Genomic DNA, 18079 nt, shown 5'->3' with positions numbered 1-18079 from the left:
TCAAAAATTTCAGAAACGTTAGCCCACACATAATGATTTCTATGGTATTTTAGTGTGAAACCAGTAGCATTCATTTTACTAACAGTTCCCTACCCAGTTAGTACACATATTCTATATTTTTCTGTTTGTTTCCCCCTTTCATTATTCTTGATTATAGTTGAATTCTGTCATTTATCCTCTTTCATATCTTAATTTTTTCATTTAAAATTTTATTTAGTTAATTTCTTTTCAGTTACATTTTGACTTCTGAGTTTTCTCCCACCTTCCTCCCCATTCTCACATTAGAGAAAGCCAACATTTCTGAGAGAGAGAGACAGAGACAGAGACAGAGACAGACCATATAATACATACTTTCAGATATTGGTTCTTTCTCTGGAAATGGATATCATTTTCCTTCATAAGATCTTTATAGTTGACATGAATGCTCATATTATTCAGAATAGCTTAGTCATTCACAGATACTCTTTGAACAATACTGCTTTTACTGTAAACAACATTCTTTTGGTTCTGCTCATTTCACTTTAAATCATTTCATGAAAGTCTATATTTCTTTCTAAAACCAACCTGTTATTGGTTTCTAAGAGCACAATAATATTCCATCACAATCATATACCATATCTTATTCAACCATTCCTCAATTGATAAGCATCCCCTCAGTTTCTAATTCTTTGCCACCACAAAGGGAGAGCTTCTATAAATATTTTAGAGCATATATGTTCTTTTCCTTTTTTTCTGATCACTTTGAGAAACAGGCCTAACAGTGGTATTGTTGGATCAGGGAGGATACAGAATTTTATAACATTTTGTGCATAACACCAAATTGCTCTTTTAAATGGTTGGATCATTTAACAGTTCCACCAATAGTTTATTAATGTTTCAATTTTTCTACAGCCCCTCCAGCAATTTCTTCATCTCTTTAAAAATAAAAAAGGAACAATCATTTTTACTGTCTGCCTCACAGAAATTTAGTAAGAAGTAAATAAGTTCGTATATTAATTTTTTTACAAAAATTAGTATATCAATAGGATTAATATCTAATATTTACAGAAAGAATCTTGGCTAGAAACCATCACCCACTGAAAATTTATAAGGTAATAGGATAACTCAAAGTTGTACCAGTATAGACAAATTACTTTAAATCTATAGTAGCCATATCAGAACCAGCAAGTACAGTTTTGTCTCAAAGTCATAAAAAAGATTCACTACATCTACAGTTATAGAGTAGGGGTCAAGAAAGGGATTTTATTCTTTCTTTCTTTGTCCTTTTTTATAAAGACACCAATTTTTCTTTCATAAGTTCAGAATTGTCTTGAGTATAGCTCAAGAATAGTACAATAGCTATAACTGAATAGGAAAAAGTACCTTTGGAAAAGACTTCTTTACATTAGCTGATTGATGACTGTACTTTCACAATATCTGAACTCCAAAGTCCCTCCCAATTAACTTTTGCCCTTTAGATGAAAAGGAAAATCACTTCTAAGGAGCATTTCTAAGATTTCCATGATAAGGTGCTGGTTATGTTATCTTCAGTTTTTATTATGGCTTTGTTTTCATATGGAAGAGGGATTGATATGATGTTCATGATCATTAAGAAAATCTTAACTCTCTAAGACTAGCCAAGTCATTTTGTTTCCTCCTAAGGAAAAGACTAATTATATTTAGCAAAGCATATATGAATGATTATATTGTCAAAATTATGGCTTTGTCCCACTAATCTATATAAATTGTTGGTTTCACTTCTTACAAAAGCAATTTTTAGTCATTGTTTCTAAAAATTGAAAGTTTCTCCTACCTTTAAGAATATAGCACTTTGGGATTATTGTCTGTTAAGACTTAGGGAATTTTGAATTACCTAGTGACTGAATCAGATATTTTTCTGTGATGAGAAAACAGAGGTGTTTTTAAGATATTACTTAATTGAACTGGAAAATACAGTGATTCTAAGGCAAACCTGTTTTTATGAAATTCATTTTTGTTAGTAGAAGGCTAAGAGAAGTTGCACACATGGGGGGAAATTTTAATCAGCAATCACTCAGGGATTTATTGAGTGCTTGTTTTAAACTAAGGGGTTGATAATTTTAAGTTACTAGAGAAAACAGTTTAACTTTTTTTTGAAAATTATACTAAAAGTGTTACTAAATGACATCTTGTGTTTGTATAATGCTAAACACAAATATTTTCATTATTCTGAGAAGAAAAATCCAAAGAATGTTTTTAAACATTATTATTGGTCATTTGAAGACACTTCCATGTTTTCCTCAGATGCCTTTGAGTAATGGACAGATGTGCCAGCCTCCCAGGCCTCAGGCAAATTATAGTCAAATCCATCACCCCCCTCCTCAGGCATCTGTGGCAAGGCATCCCTCTAGAGAACAACTAATTGATTACTTGATGCTGAAAGTGGCCCACCAGCCTCCATATATACAGTCCCAATGTTCTCCTAGACAAGTCCATGAACTGGCAAAACAAGAGGTAAGAACAATTAAAAAAAAATTTCGAGTATTAGAATGAACCTTTAATGTATTTCACTTAGGAATTCTAGATTTTGGTATCCTTTTGATGTTTCTATAAATAAATCCATTATAGAATTCTCATTAGGGAGGGGTAGTTAACATAATTTTGTCTGAAGGTTAAGTGTTTTCATGGGTTAAATTTTGTATATGAGTTCGTAGGCTCCTCAAGAAGATAAGTTTTGCCCCTTTTTTTCCTTTAATTATTTTCTGCTTTACTCAAGGAATTAGAATCTTAGATATCTTTGTATCTTAGAAGGCAGATATTTTCCCAAGTTCTGTCCTTACAACAGTGATTTGACTCGCTAAATTCAGACTGAATATTAAGCATCATTTTTAAAAATTTTATGTATTTTGAGTTTTACAATTTTTCCCCAATCTTACTTCCCTACCCCCCCTCCCCAGAAGGCAGTTTGTCAGTCTTTACATTGTTTCCATTGTATACATTGATCCAAATTGAATGTGATGAGAGAGAAATCATATCCTTAAGGAAGAAACATAAAGTAAAAGAGATAGCAAGATCAGACAATAAGATATCAGTTTTTTTTTTAATTAAAGGTAATAGTCCTTGGTCTTTGTCCAAACTCCACAGTTCTTTCTCTGAATACAGATGGTATTCTCTATCGCAGACAGCCCCCAAATTGTCACTGATTGTTGCATTGATGGAATGAGCAAGTCTGTCAGGGTTGATCATCGCCCCCATGTTGCTGTTAGGGTATACAGTGTTTTTCTGGTTCTGCTCATCTCACTCAGCATCAATTCATGCAAATCCCTCTAGGCTTCCCTGAATTCCCATCCCTCCTGGTTTCTAATAGAGCAATAGTGTTCCATGACATACATATACCACAGTTTGCTAAGCCATTCCCCAATTGAAGGACATTTACTTAATTTCCAATTATTAAGCATCATTTTTCAAAGTTGATATTAGAATTTAATTTCTGAAATTTTGGAATTTTAGTGTTTTTCACACCCTGCCTGAGAATGAACTTTTAAAAAATATTCTCAGTCCTCCTTTGTTATTACCTGGAGTGATGGTGAGCTTATCAGTATCAGTGAAAATTCGGGGTAAGAAAAAAATGCCATTGGCTTTTTGGTTGATTCTTCTCCAGGAACATAAAATTTCAGCTCATCATCTTATTAACATAGCTAGTTTGGAGATAATTATTATCTTACTAAGTTTAAAACATCCAGCTCTTTGAAAGCACATCTTTAAATCCAAAAAATGAATTTTCTTCAAAAACCTAAGGATCTTAAAACAAACATTTCACAAAACAGTGAACAGATTATGATGTATTGATTTCATAATAGAGAATGGCCATATGCATGTATACTTCCCTATTCTTTATCTATTACCCTGATGCTCATTTAATATAAGTCTATTGCTTTTAATCTTGTCCATTAAATGTAAAAAAAAAATAGTAGACCTACTATTATTGATAGCTTATTTCTATGAACTTTTAAAGCAGTAGACAAATTTAGAAGCCATGCTTTTTGTAATTCCAGCAATGCAATTAACTCACTAATTAACAGCATATTATTTAGTCCATTCTTGTCAATAACCTAAAAACCTACTGTCATTTTTTAGACAAATTTTAAATTTTGTATTTAGAGAAGTTAAGAGTATGTTAGATGGTAAGTATTCATTTTGCTGCGGACCTTTTTTGAAACAAAGTAATAATAGTTCATTTTATTTTCATAAACTCAGATTCGAGTAAGAGTAGAAAAGGATCCTGAGCTTGGATTTAGCATATCAGGAGGCGTTGGAGGAAGAGGAAATCCTTTCCGACCTGATGATGATGTAAGTTTTATGTGTATTTGTTTTCAAAATATCCTGTGAATTTTCACCAGCTACATGTGTATTTTTTTAAATGACTTTATTATCTCTAAAGTTCATGAGTTAAACAAGTATTACCTAGCTGTGTGGCCTTGGGCAAGCCACTTAACCCCATTGCCTTGCAAAAGCCTAAAAAACAAAATAAAAAGCTTTGATCTTCACAGTAATATAGGAATTGAAAGATAGATCTGCTGATAGGAAAGAAAGCTAAGGACTGAGAAACATTGCTGTGGATAACTTAATAAAGAGCTTTATTTAATTCAGTCAAAGAATTTCTGAAAAACCCTGAGGTTCTTCAGTCTCATTTGTAATTTCTACCTAACTTTTGGTCTTAGTTCTGCCTTCTGTAGACAAAATCAGATCTAGTCTCTCTTATTTGTAACATCCCCTCATAAATGGTGAATTGGTGTACCTTGCTAAAGGTAAGTTTTCTGGTTTAATGGAAAGGATCTGTTGGTAATTAGGGTGTGTGGTTTTGGCAAGTCATCCTACTTTCACAAGATAAGGTTCAGCCTTTCAGATGTCCCTCTACTTGTGATATTGATCAGGCCTGGATTTGTACACAGCTGCCAAGATCTCTTCCAAGGTTTCTTGAGACTCAGAAACTCAGTTCTTTCATTTCAGTTTTATCATTATTTAAGGAACATCATGAATATGAGGTTCCCTGTGAGATACCAAAATATATAAGGTGCACACCTGTTCTGTTGAAAGTTGATAAATGACATACTTTGTTTTTATCTACAGTGATTTAATTTGTGTAGGGAACGCCTAGTGGGGAAACTGCCCTCCATTTATACAGATTAAAATTCATCTGTAACTTGTAGCCTTAGAAATAGCCTAGAATAAGGAAATTTTAAATGATTTGGTCCTTGGCAATACCCAGAGCTACTGTGCGTCACAGACAGTCTTAGACTCAGTTCTTGCCACTTCAGGACAGCCTTCAACTGCTCTGCGGACTAGTACCTCTGTTGTGAGGGCCAACCCTCATCTGTGGCTCCACATGGACATAACACTGTGGAGAGCTTAGAGCCTGATCAGACATTGAAGTCACCAAAGTCACCCACTTCATCCCAGACTTTCACCAGTCATCTTCCTGCCACCAGACATTAATGACTCAGGAAAAGAGAGTGAGGCTGATGACTTAGTGCAATTCTGCTTACTTAAATCCAATTCATATATTGGTCAAGACATCACCCCATCATGTCATTGTTCCTTTTTGAAAAAAGGAAAAACAACAATAATTGTTATGATAGTGGAAATAGAAAGATTAAGTGTTTTGTTAACTCGAGAAAGAAAAGGGTGCTCCTCACTATGGTTTTAGTTGAATTTTCTTTTTCTTTTTTCTTGTTTAAAGGGCATATTTGTTACCAGGGTACAACCTGAAGGACCAGCATCAAAACTATTGCAACCTGGAGATAAAATTATTCAGGTGATTATTATATATTTTTTTATGATTTTTTCATGTTTCTGTCCTAAAATTCTTATTGATTTGCATATTATACATCAGCCTGAAAACTTACTCAATAAAATTTAATATAATTAATAAGCATTCAGGAAAGAAGTATTTCCCATATTTACTAGCATTTTAACTAATTCATTTTATATTTTAAAATTTGAAATCCTTTCCCTTACTTTGGAAAATTATGTATAACAAATTGAATAAAAAAATAGATTTTTTTTTTCCCCCCCCTCAGATTTAGCTAAGACAAAGAATGAACCTTATTTAAAGGCAATGACTACTAGGGCTCCTGAGTTCTTATTGTCTGATCAGATCTGAGTAGAGTTTTTAAAAAGTGGGGAAGGAGGAGAAATTCTGCATCCCATTCTAGCTACAATTAGACAGACATGCAGACATCTTCCTCCCTTCCGAGTGGTTGGAAATAGAAATGACTCACAATTAGGCAAGAGTAAAGCTTACACATGGTTCCCTTAAACCCATTCTATCTACTAAAGATTTCAAGGTAAGTAAATTTTCAGAGCCAAAAGAAAGGCGGGGGGGGGAACCTTAGAAAATCATTCAGTTGCTCCCAGGCTAGAGCAGGGAGACTAAAGTTTGACCATTGTTACCAGCACACTTCGTACAGTTTCACCCTTCCATAATAGTAAAAGGAAGCAAATGGGAAGAATAAACACAGAGGAAAAAAATATATACAGCTTGGATCACCCACTTTTGCTTCCTGCTGGGGAAAAAACATTTCCCATCCCTGTGCCAAAAATAGGTATTCTCAGAATATCCTAAATTATAATTTTTTTGAATGACAAATGGACAGAACCAGTTAAGAACTAAACATCTTTATTGAAAAGATACCTGGGAATCTTGTAGTGAATTCTGATAATAGATGATTCCTTAGAAAATTTTAGTGTTTTATAAAAATGACTGAGTAGTTAATTTTCTAGGTTGTCCTTCATTATTTCTTCTCATATGAAAAACCATCTAAAAGTACCTATTCAGAAGGGATTTATTGGTAAGAGAATATATAGAAACAAATTATTGTAGAAGTGTTTTTTGAAAGGAAATCTTCTTTCTCATTTTAGGCTAATGGCTACAGTTTTATCAATATTGATCATGGACAAGCAGTATCCTTACTAAAAACTTTCCAAAACACAGTTGAACTCATCATTGTACGAGAAGTTTCTTCATAAGCACTGGGGACTAAAGGAAAAGTCAGCAAGTTTCATTGCAAGACATCAGCGGGGGGAACCGAATAGACTATTTTTGTATTTGAAAAGGAACTTGAAAGATTATGTGAAAAATTTGTACATTAATGAAATTCTGAATTTGTGGTTAGAGGGCAAGAACCACTGTATGGAACATACAGGAAACTGGAGAATCATCTGGTGAATAAATCTCATTAGATTTTTAAACATTTTAACAACAATCAAGGTTACGAGAACAAACCTGTGTGTTCTTGAATAGAATGTAGGTTTATTTTTTGATAACTCATACACATTACTAAACTTTGTGGAAGGCTTTGGACTGATGGCAGGGCTATCTGTCCTGTAGCTGTTTATGCCTTTATTTTTATTCACCTCACCTGGTATTAATATTTTCTGCTGAAACCACTTATGTAAATGTGGGCAAGAGATTTGAAATGTTGGTTTTTGCTACGTGCACATTGTATAGATGAATGGGTAGATGAAGGTGGTGCTGGTTGGGTTCCTTTCCAAGGCTAGATAAAAGAATGGGGGAAAATTGCTTGTCTACCAAAAGAATACTGCAATAAAACCTGTCTTTTTTTTTAAATAAAAAGACTGTAATTACATTTTTATGAGCTCTACAGGATATGTTCTTGCTGTAGCCATTGATTATTCATCTGCTATTGGTGATTGAAGTTTTATTTTTCTAGTCACATGAAATTTTTTACCTCTTATTGTCTATATCCCCATGCATTCATCTTTGCCATGAAAATCCCCTAATTTTGTGCAAATGGTGGTACTTTTTAATCTGATCTATAATCAGTACTCCATTTTAAGCTTATTTATAGATTTTGTTTTGTTTTGTTTTTAAATGAAACTGAAATGGCCAGTTTTTAAGATGTGTTACCTGTAACACTCATGAAGTGCATGATGCAGGAAGGGTTAGGAAAGCCATCTTGATTTTGTTTGACCTTGCATTGCCTTGTTAAATTAAAAAGAAACAATACGCATGGAGCTAGGTAACCAAAGCAAGTGTGTGAAACAGTGGCACAGTGATGGAGAATTGCTGTGGAAAGTTATTTAGCAAAGAGATGGGTCCTTTAGACCTGCCAGTTTGTATTGATCTTCAATTAAGGGCTGTTCCTACAGGTAACATTAAATGTGAACTAGACACTTCAGAGTCATTAAAGGGTTTCTAACTATGTTAATGTAATTGTGATTTACCACCAGCTGCCTTTGTTCCTTATTACTGTATAAAATATTTGATGGCATGTTTATTAATTTTGTTCACCAGAACTGTTTTATTTGGTCATTTCTCCTTTGTGATTGAATAATGTGCAGTGGTAAGAATTATTGCATGGTTGTTTGGACCAGGGAAAAGTGCCATAGAAGACCAATAACTGTTTTTAATCTAGGCTAATCATTAGCCTTTCATGAGAGCAATATTCAGTTATTGCAATTCATTTTTAATTATTGAGAAATGTAAGTTGATGATTTTAAACTGATAAACATTATTCTTCAACCCAAATATAATGAAGACTTTTTATATAGGGCTAGTCAAAAAAACCAACCTACTTTGATTTTTTTTGGAAAAGTGAGTTGGAAAGAAATGTTCCTTCTTTGCTAGTCAAAATAAAGTAAATAGGCAGTACTTTTTAAATACAATGAATTCAAATATTATTGCACTTCTTTCAACTTGTTATGACTTATTGTACTGTATAGTTTTAAAAATTTTAATTGAAACCCTTTAACAACTCTTTGTATATTTTAACTCATTTTAGTTGATTTTCAGTAATATTTACATAGGAGTTGATTTTTTGGATATATTAGAAAAAATGTGCTGTATTTTGATAAAATTCACTTATTGTATGTGTCTTGTAATCTCTAAAGAAAAGAATGACAAACATAGTTTCTATATCACAAGCCTCAGTATTCCCTTTATTCTCAGATTTCTTCTCTGACTTTTCCTTATTTTTGCAAATGCAAAATCTTGGCATTTCATTGCTTTAAATCACATTATGCCTTTGAAAAGGGAATACACAGAATATGTGTGTTTTTTTCCTGTATCTGCTTATTTAATTTGATCATCTACACAGCCTATAACCTTAAGAAGTGAAAGTCTGAAAGAACTGATTCTTTGCTGAGCTGGCCTTGATTTAATTTTTTATATTCCATATAACTGATTTAAATACCATAAGTGCAACAAGTTATACATTATTCTGTATTAATGGTTTCTAAACCTTTTATTTCAATTTAACCAGTAATTCATAGAGTACCCCAGTTTTTCCTTACCTGGAATGTTCAGTGAGACAAAAAACTGCACAGGTTCCATATTATTTGTTCAACCCTAAACTCATCCCAAAACATTCAGAATCTTAACATCAATTGTCATTTTGCTTAGCAAGTAACAATTTTTATATAATTAAAGTGTTATGATGGTTGTTTCTATTTGAAAAGAGAGAAACTAGGTCTAGTTTTTAAAAGTTGTAAAGTTGTTCTTAGTTTAAAATCCAGTCCATGTAAGGATCATCACCCCTAAATACTTAATTTTATCTTAATGATTATAAGATAGAAAAATCCTAAACCAGAATGAATATTTTCCAGTAGCAGTGGTTCATGTTTCGAATCTGGGATTTTTTAAATGAATAAACATGAAACTAGAGAAATTTATTCATCATAAAGATGCTTACACAAACACAACTTATTCATATTTTGTGACAGCTCATTAAAGAATTGGTTTGAATGCTATAGAGAAATTTTGAAATTTTCCTTGTATTTATTTTGTAAATATATTTCTGACCTTTTTGGATTGAAGTTTTAATAAGTGTGAATGTAGATGTGAATGAGTATGAGTGGGGATGAGAGAGAGAGAGTGTGTGTGTGTGTGTGTGTGTGTGTGTGTGTGTGTACATATATATATATGTGTTATATATACTTGAAAGCATCTTCTGAACACAATCATAGCAATAAGCAACACAGAACTGAACCTTGAATATTAATTTGCTGTTATTTTTCCCCAGATTTTCCCATGTCAGCAGCTATGTAATGTTTTTATCAATCAGCATTTATTCAACATTCCAAATTTTTGTATATAACTAGATTGTTTCTGAGGTAACACCTGAAGAATAGATAATAAACTAATGATCTTTAAAGCTGTGTGGTTTGTTTTTTAAGTTTTATATATCATTCTGATTAGGTAGCCTAATACTGACTCAGCTGAATCCACTTAGAAGTCTCAAAAAAAGAAAAAAAATAGGAAACTTTTTTTCTCTAATTCTCAGCCTTTAATTTTCAAAATATATCTCCCAAGGAAAAAGGGCCATTGGCCCTAACTCAAAAATTGGAAACATATGTGTGGTTCCCTGCCCCCCCCAACATTTAAGAAAAGAAAGTTGAATTTAGGAAATAAATTACTTGTTCACATGTTGCTGGCATTTAAATATTCAATTCTGCCCCTACATATCTTCAATAAATAGACATCAAAATATAAGGAGAAAAAGCCTGAAGAGAAAATTTCTTTATAACAGTATTTTCTTGATTCACCAAAGCACTAGCAAGTACCAAATTATTGAGATAGCTTGATGACAGGGAAGGAAATAGCCATAAAAAAATTGGGGAAGGTGCAAGGTATAAAACATGGAAAAACAAAATAAATGACAGGAAAAGCCTGTGTATAGCATTAAATGCAAGTATTGTGCTTTTTTGTCCTATCCACGTAGCACTATTCACAGAACTACAAGTGGAATTATTTGGCAAAATGAAGCAAAAACACCACAGCCTAGAAGAAAGAAGAGAAGGCAGTAGCAGTACTATCGCAATGAATTTCTGACATTTCTAAGGTGTGTGTGACTGGAACATACTATGAGAAACTGTCTACAGACTGTGTTAAATCCTGGAATACAGAAAAATGCAGCATCAGAATGTATAATTTTTTTAAAATTTAAAGGTGGTGGTTTATTAAATCAGCTTTCCTCAAAGCAGCTTTATTAAACTCCTTCATTGGGGGAAGCATAACATTAATTTGTGAATTAATAAGAACAAAGTAGAAGCTTTATGTTGAAGGCAAAGTTTCCCTTATTTATGGCCCACAGACCTGCCCTCAGGTATTGGAGAAATGTACATAGGTAAGGGAAGATCAAAAATTACCAGAAGCCATGAATTTATAAAAGGGTAGAAGATTATTTGAACATGTGTAACATGTGATCCACCACTTAAAAAAAATAACATCCTCCAAGAGGTAAAAGGTACTGAGACAATTCCAGAGAAAAATGGAGTGTTAAGATGAGAAATCTAGACTTAGAGAGCTAGTTGAATAAGGTTAAGTATTTCATTATAATATGGAAGAAAATAAAGATTAATGTTTTAAAGAGGTGATTGGATGGATGGATGACTGAAAGGGTGGATTTCTTTCTGTTAACTATTGGGCATGTAATAGAAAAGATAAGTCTGCAGTCGAGAACATTCAGTCTAATAGTACAAACAACAGAGATTTCAGCTTCAAATCAGCAGGTTGAAAGGCTCTTGGTTCTTAGGGTGTAGCACCAAGGCAGATGATTAGGCATCTTCCACTTCATTCCCATTAATAGATCTATAACAATTTCTAATGTTGAACAACCATTTGGCAGTATCAAAGACTAAAGTGGTAAGAATTTTTCTGGATCTTCAGAAACAGAAGAAAAAGCTAGTTTGTATTGGGTCATGTCAATTCAGTAGGATGATACTACAGTACTTACAGATGCCATGCCAGTTCCAAACTCCACAAAGGTTACTACCTTTCACAATGGCCAAAGCTGGTGACCTGGAGGAGTCCTGGAAGAAAAGGATCTGAAACTCAGTGTTTATAGTAGCACCAGCTACTCCTGTCTCTCCCTTAGGACATACTGCTACTTTGGCTAGGCTGGCTTCCTTAGAAGCTGATAATCATTTTTAGAGTTTACAAAGGGTTTTCCTTGCACCAGGCCTTCCTAATGCTACCAAGATACTATGTACAGTGTGTTTACGCTAGTGCAATAGATATTTCATCAATTCAACAATCTTAATCCTGAGAGTGTCACTGATAGCTAAGGCAAAATAAGAAAGAACCAAGAATTTTTCTTACAGGAGATTTTTTTTTTGCAACATGGATAATAGGGAAATATAGTTTGCACAAGTTAGACATACTATATACTTGAAAGCATCTTCTGAACACAGTCATAACAAGCAACACAACTGAACCTTGAATATTAAATGGTAGGTTTTTTTGATATTTTTTGTGGGCAGGGAGGGGCTAGAGGGAGTAAGAATTTGGAACTCAATTTTTTTAAATGAATGCAAAAAAATTTTAAAAGAAAAGGAGAGGGGTGGCTAGGTGGTGCAGTGGAAAGAGCACCAGCCCTGGAGTCAGGAGCACCTGAGTTCAAATCCAGCCTCAGACACTTAATAATTACCTAGCTGTGTGGCCTTGAGCAAGCTGCTTAACCCCATTTGCCTTGCAAAAATTCTTAAAAAAAAAAAAGAGAAAGTGGTACATATAATGATACATATGAGAGGATCACCAATAAGTTGCCTAAATTCCCACTCTAAATTAGAAAATGGATGAAGCCTGGTGGTCCTGTTGTGATACCATGTGAAGTAGAATAAAAGAACCAACTTACAATTTTTTTTTAATTATGGTTTTATGCTGCCTTGATTATTGAGGGTAGCCATGTGGCAGGAAACAATAAAACTTTTAGATTGATATTTGCTAATCTAGTGTTGTCATTGCATATTTTTTTCTCTGATAAAAACAGATATGTGAACAGACCACTTAAATTTTCCACAGTAATATAATTCCCAAATCCTCATGTTGTTTATAAAATATATATGTATATACATACATACATGTATGTATATACATATATATAAAACTGAGATAGTGAGTCACAGCATTTTGCATGTTTAAGTTTGATGTTAGTCCAGTGAAGAAATGCTAAACTTGGAATCATGGGAACTTTGATTTTGATTTTGACTTTCCAGTTTGAATCCTGGCTGTTCTACTTCATTTGTGTCACTCAAACTCATTGAGCCTCAATTACAAAATGAAGAGGTTGGACTATATAATCTCTTAAGGTCTACCTTGCATAAATGATCATGTTATGTACTAGTAGGTTTTTTTTTTTTTAATTGACAATTGACTACAACTATCTCACTTCGTCTCAGAAGAAAAAGCTAGTTCGTATTGGGTCATGTCAATTCAGTCTCCTGTGAGGAGTCTCTAAACAATTCTATACATGAACCCCGACAACCTTTTAACACTATTACTTAGGGTCAAGAGATCTAGAGTTCATATAAAATAATTCTAGAATGTCCAGGGACCCTGAGTATAAGTTCCTCGAATTCCATGTTTCCTGGTTTGAATTGGCCTTGTTTTTAAGCTAGTAGTTGTTGAATGATGTCATATTTCAAGAATATGCAAAAAAGGGAGGAATAGTGGATGGAGAGCTCACCTTGAAGACAGGCACACTGGACTTTCAAGTCCTGCTTCTGAAATAATTGTTTAATTGACGTGGGGAAAAAATTACATCAGGCACTCTGGATGATAGATAAATGAAGCCTTTCAAGTCTTGGGATCTTGAGTTCTTAAGGAACTTGAGACAATGGAATTAGCAATCCTAGTGTAGAAAAAAAAATTTTGAAATTATTTCCTTTTTCATCATTATAGTTAAGACTCATTCAGAATAGAATGAATACTCCACTAATCCTTACTTTGAATCTCTCCTTTTTCTCTCCTCACACCTTCTTACCATATGACTTGGCATGTCATACAATATGCTTGTATTTCTCACTAATGTCATATTTTGAGGCCTCATAATATTTACTTGGATTCTCAAAGGTTATTCTGAGTCCAAGCTCAGGCTAAGGTTTCCCAAATGGAAAGCCTTCAAGTATGGATCTAGTGACAGATGGCAGTCTTTCATCTGAGGATCATCCTAAGGTCAGGGAGGTTTTGCACAAGGGGGTTAACCCCCATGATTTTTATTTTTAGCCACAGAAACTCTACTTCAGTGTAGAAAGGTTGCCTTCTACATCAACTAATAAAATCATGGATCTTTTAAAGTATTCAAGATGTCTTATTTACTGTTTCCTTTATTCTTACATGGTAAACTCAAGCTCTTGGATGGGCTTTCTCAGAATACTAGCAAAATAGGAAGGTGCTAAATATTTCTTACTGGCTGAATGCTTCTCTGCTCAATGCAGTAAAGAGCTATTCCCAATTTTTTTCAGCTACAGACAAAGCTGAAGATTACAATCATCATCACTATTAACATCTTTGTATTGTGTGTGTTCTCTGAGCCCAAACAATAGTAGAAAAATCAGCAACTTTTCACATCTACAAAGGTTTTGGTTAGGAACACACTCTTTGGACATCAGAAAACTATCAGAAGAGATGTTTGGTGACATGGCAGCCTTGGCTGGTTACATTTATTTTAATGTAGTAAAAAGATATCTTCAGCCTGGCAATGACTAAGCAGCACTTTTCGTAAGTGAATGAAATATTATCAGCACCATATGCCATGGCATCAGTCCAAACCATACTGCCAGCTATCAGACTTGCCACTCATTTGCCAAAAATCCCATCTGTTCTCTTCCCTGAGTTTCTGCACAATTCTTCTATATGTTCATTATCTTCTTACAACAAGAACAAACATCTTTACTTTGGGTCCCCCAGTATGAGACCTTAAAATAAATTTTATTTTGCTGGTAACATTTGCTGCTTCTATCAAAACTTGTATGTAGGCAATCAGAAGCATATAGAAATCTTTTCTATAGAAATTGTTTTAGAAAAGATTTTGTAGAGAAAAATTAACATCATTTTTGTTTTGTTTTAAATTGTAAACCTGTGCTGCTAACTTTGGATAATTTGTTTTAAAAAATTCAGAAAAATTAACCCCCTCCCTCCCAAATGTAGAGTGTTAAAATGATCAGTCATCAGACTGAGCTCAAAGCTTGGTCAAAGTAAGGTCACACCTACAGAGCTTTTTCCTTTATTAGCATAGTTGTCAAGAACCCAGGGTCACCTATATGTAACAGTAAGTCATCAGGAGAACTGCAAAACAATAAAATACATATACAATTGGATTTAACAACTGGTGAGCCAAATGCTAAATTTTGGCCAGCAACAAAACAGGTCAATGAAATTTTCTATCCCTGGAAACCTCTCTGGAAAGGGGTTTGAAGAACAATGAGAAGCAAATCTGTATTAATGGCATAATTGATGTAAAAACCATTTGTGTTAAATTATTTTCAAAAATACTATATTAGAAGATATGGTAATTTAGAATATTATTGAGTCCAAAATTAATCAGCAAACATTCTATTTTGTTTGTTAATATTAAGCAAGATGATATAGTGAAAAGAAGGCTTTACTTGGAGTCAGGATTTCTGAATTCAATTTCCTAATCTCACCAATAAACTCATTGAATGTATGAAAGTCACTTAAATTCTCTGGGTTTTCTTTCTTCATCTGTAAAATGGGAAATATTAATATGGCCAAGCAACAACAAATAAAAGAGATTTAGAGAAAGGGAAATGGAATAAAAAAAAAAAGCAAAAACAACATAGACAATGACTGCCATGACATCAATGGAAGCAATACTGAAGGGCAAATAAACTTAGATTTTCCACAGCAAGCACTCTCAGTCCTGGAAAATAGGGGATGAAACCCCATGACCCTCCTCTCAGTAAAGTACAATGAGAGCTGTCATTTGTTGTCCAAGAGTGCAGTGACTTGATGATATACAAAACCATCAGAAGAACATGAGAAACATCTATTTTCGTGTGGATGAAGTGATGGCTGTGATTATTTAATGCAATAAGTCAAATGTTACTCCTGATGCATAGGCAAATTCATGAAAGATTTCCATCCTTGGGGAAAATATGGCTCTTCCTGGAAAAATGAATCAACAGTTCTTATTTCTACAGCTCTTGTTCCCATCCAAATAATAACTGGCCAAATACTGCATTCTCAAGTCTTTTTCTTTCTTATCTTAGGGACTCCCTTGTTGCCTCTCTCTCCATTTTGGTTGAACAAAGACATATATAGTTTTATAACACGTTAACCAATTTATTATAATACTAACAAGATAAAAGGAATAGAGATGGGCTTCAATTAATCAGGTTATGGGATCAATGAGGTAATAAAAGTACCTACCCTACCCTGAAGTCAGGAGGACCCGGGTTCAAATGGGTTTGCAGATTCTTACTGTGTGAGTCTGGGCAAATCACTTAACCCGGATTGCCTAAAAGATATAAATGAAAATCTGTCCAATTCTGCTGTGAAGCACCAGATCTATTGCTGAGGATCTCATCATTAAAGTCCTTGTTCTCCTTATGTGACTGCTTTCCACAGCTCTCCTCTTGTAGCTCCTTGAAGTTTTTCCTTTTTTCAATTTTTCTACACCTCTTGTGGCTGCTGCCCCTTGCCTTTCCTGAATACACTCTTAATGCCTCTGTTTTTCTGGCATTTGACTTCCACTCTCCCATCTCTGAGGATGCGAGGGGGCTAGCATGCCAGTCAAGACTCAATCCTTTAACTTTCAGGGTTGAGCATCTTCCTAGATGAGTTAAATTGGAAGGCTAAGCATCAGACACTTGAATACCCACTAATATTATGAAGGAAAATCAACCTAAATCACCAAATTAAAGTACATTTTGAAGATGGACTTAGAGATCATGGAACAAACCTATTGAAACTCTAATAGATGAAAAGAGAGGAGTGGATCCATCTACAGGGAAAGTAGAGAGGTTTAGAAGAGGTGTAGGTGAGCATCTCTGAGGTACCACCTCACATCTCTCAGACTGGCCAATATGACCAGAAAGGATAATGATCATTGTTGGAAGGGATGTGGGAAATCTGGGACACTAATACATTGTTGGTGGAGCTGTGAACTCATCCAACCTTTCTGGAGAGCAATTTGGGATTACGCCCAAAGGGCAACAAAAATGTGCATGCCCTTTGACCCAGCAATACCACTCCTGGGTCTGTACCTTGAAGAGATGATGAAAAAGGGTAAAAACACCACTTGTACAAAAACATTTATAGCAGCCCTGTTTGTGGTGGCAAAGAATTGGTAATCAAGTAAATGTCCTTCAATTGGGGAATGGCTTAGCAAACTGTGGTATATGTATGTATGTCATGGAACGCTATTGTTCTATTAGAAACCAGGAGGGATAAGAATTCAGGAAAGCCTGGAGGGAGTTGCATGAACTGATGCTGAGCGAGATGAGCAGAACCAGAAAAACACTGTACATCCTAACAGCAACATGGGAGTGATGATCAACCTTGCTGGAATTGCTCATCCCTTCAGTGCAACAACCAGTGACAATTTTAGCCTATCTTCAATGGAGAATACCATCTGTATCCAGAGAGAATTATGGACTTTGAACAAAGACCAAAGACTATTACCATGAAATTGGGGGGGGGGGGGACTGTTATATTATTATGTAATTTTACTATCTCATACTTTATTTTTCTTCCTTAAGGATATGATTTCTCCATCATCACATTCAACTGAGATCAATGTATAACATGGAACCAATGTAAAGACTGACAGAATGCCTTCTTGTGGGGGGGGGGGGGAAGCAAGAATGGGGGGGGGAATTGTAAAACTCAAATAAAATCTTTCTTTAAAAAAATAAGAAGAGGAGTAGGTGACTCACAATGTGTACTGTTCCCAAAGATCTACCACTGGTTTCCAAGTCCACATTCCAGAGTTATGAATTGCCCCATGCATATGAGTTTCCTTATATTTATGCCTCAATGGTGAGAGTATAATTCGGGATTGTATAGACTGTTTTATTTTGTTAATCCTACATTTTCCTTCTTTTGAGTAAATTGTTGGAGTTTTCTTGACAAAGATATGGGGATGGTTTTCCATTTCTTACTCCACTGAGTAATTATGCTTTTATTATTGTTTTTGACATAATAAATATCTGATATTTAGAAGTCAATCAAAGGGGCGGCTAGGTGGCACAGTGGATAGAGCACTGACCCTGGAGTCAGGAGGACCTGAGTTTAAATATGGCCTCAGACACATAATAATTACCTAGCTGTGTGACCTTGGGAAAGCCACTTAACCCC

At 34.4% G+C, this 18079-nt stretch overlaps 1 protein-coding gene across 7 annotated transcripts in view; it reads left to right on the top strand.

The window, feature by feature from the left end:
• Nucleotides 1–11194, top strand: part of ERBIN (erbb2 interacting protein) — a 202214-nt gene extending 191020 nt beyond the window's left edge. For 5 of the 7 annotated variants that reach the window (XM_074206735.1, XM_074206734.1, XM_074206733.1 and 2 more), the window contains 4 exons: nt 2263–2472; nt 4216–4308; nt 5699–5773; nt 6880–11193. In XM_074206735.1, the coding sequence (XP_074062836.1) occupies nt 2263–2472; nt 4216–4308; nt 5699–5773; nt 6880–6987 (486 nt within the window). In that variant the 3' untranslated portion in view covers nt 6988–11193. Of the gene's footprint in view, nt 1–2262; nt 2473–4215; nt 4309–5698; nt 5774–6879 lie in introns of all 7 variants that reach the window. The other 2 variants (XM_074206738.1, XM_074206736.1) reach the window with 2 other exon arrangements.
• The last annotated feature ends 6885 nt before the right edge of the window (nt 11195–18079 follow it).

The sequence above is a fragment of the Macrotis lagotis genome, chromosome X, assembly GCF_037893015.1.
Source record: "Macrotis lagotis isolate mMagLag1 chromosome X, bilby.v1.9.chrom.fasta, whole genome shotgun sequence".
Taxonomy (NCBI): Eukaryota; Metazoa; Chordata; class Mammalia; order Peramelemorphia; family Peramelidae; genus Macrotis; species Macrotis lagotis.
The sequence above is the reverse complement of the archived record's forward strand: the minus strand, read 5'-3'. Positions and strand labels throughout refer to the sequence as shown.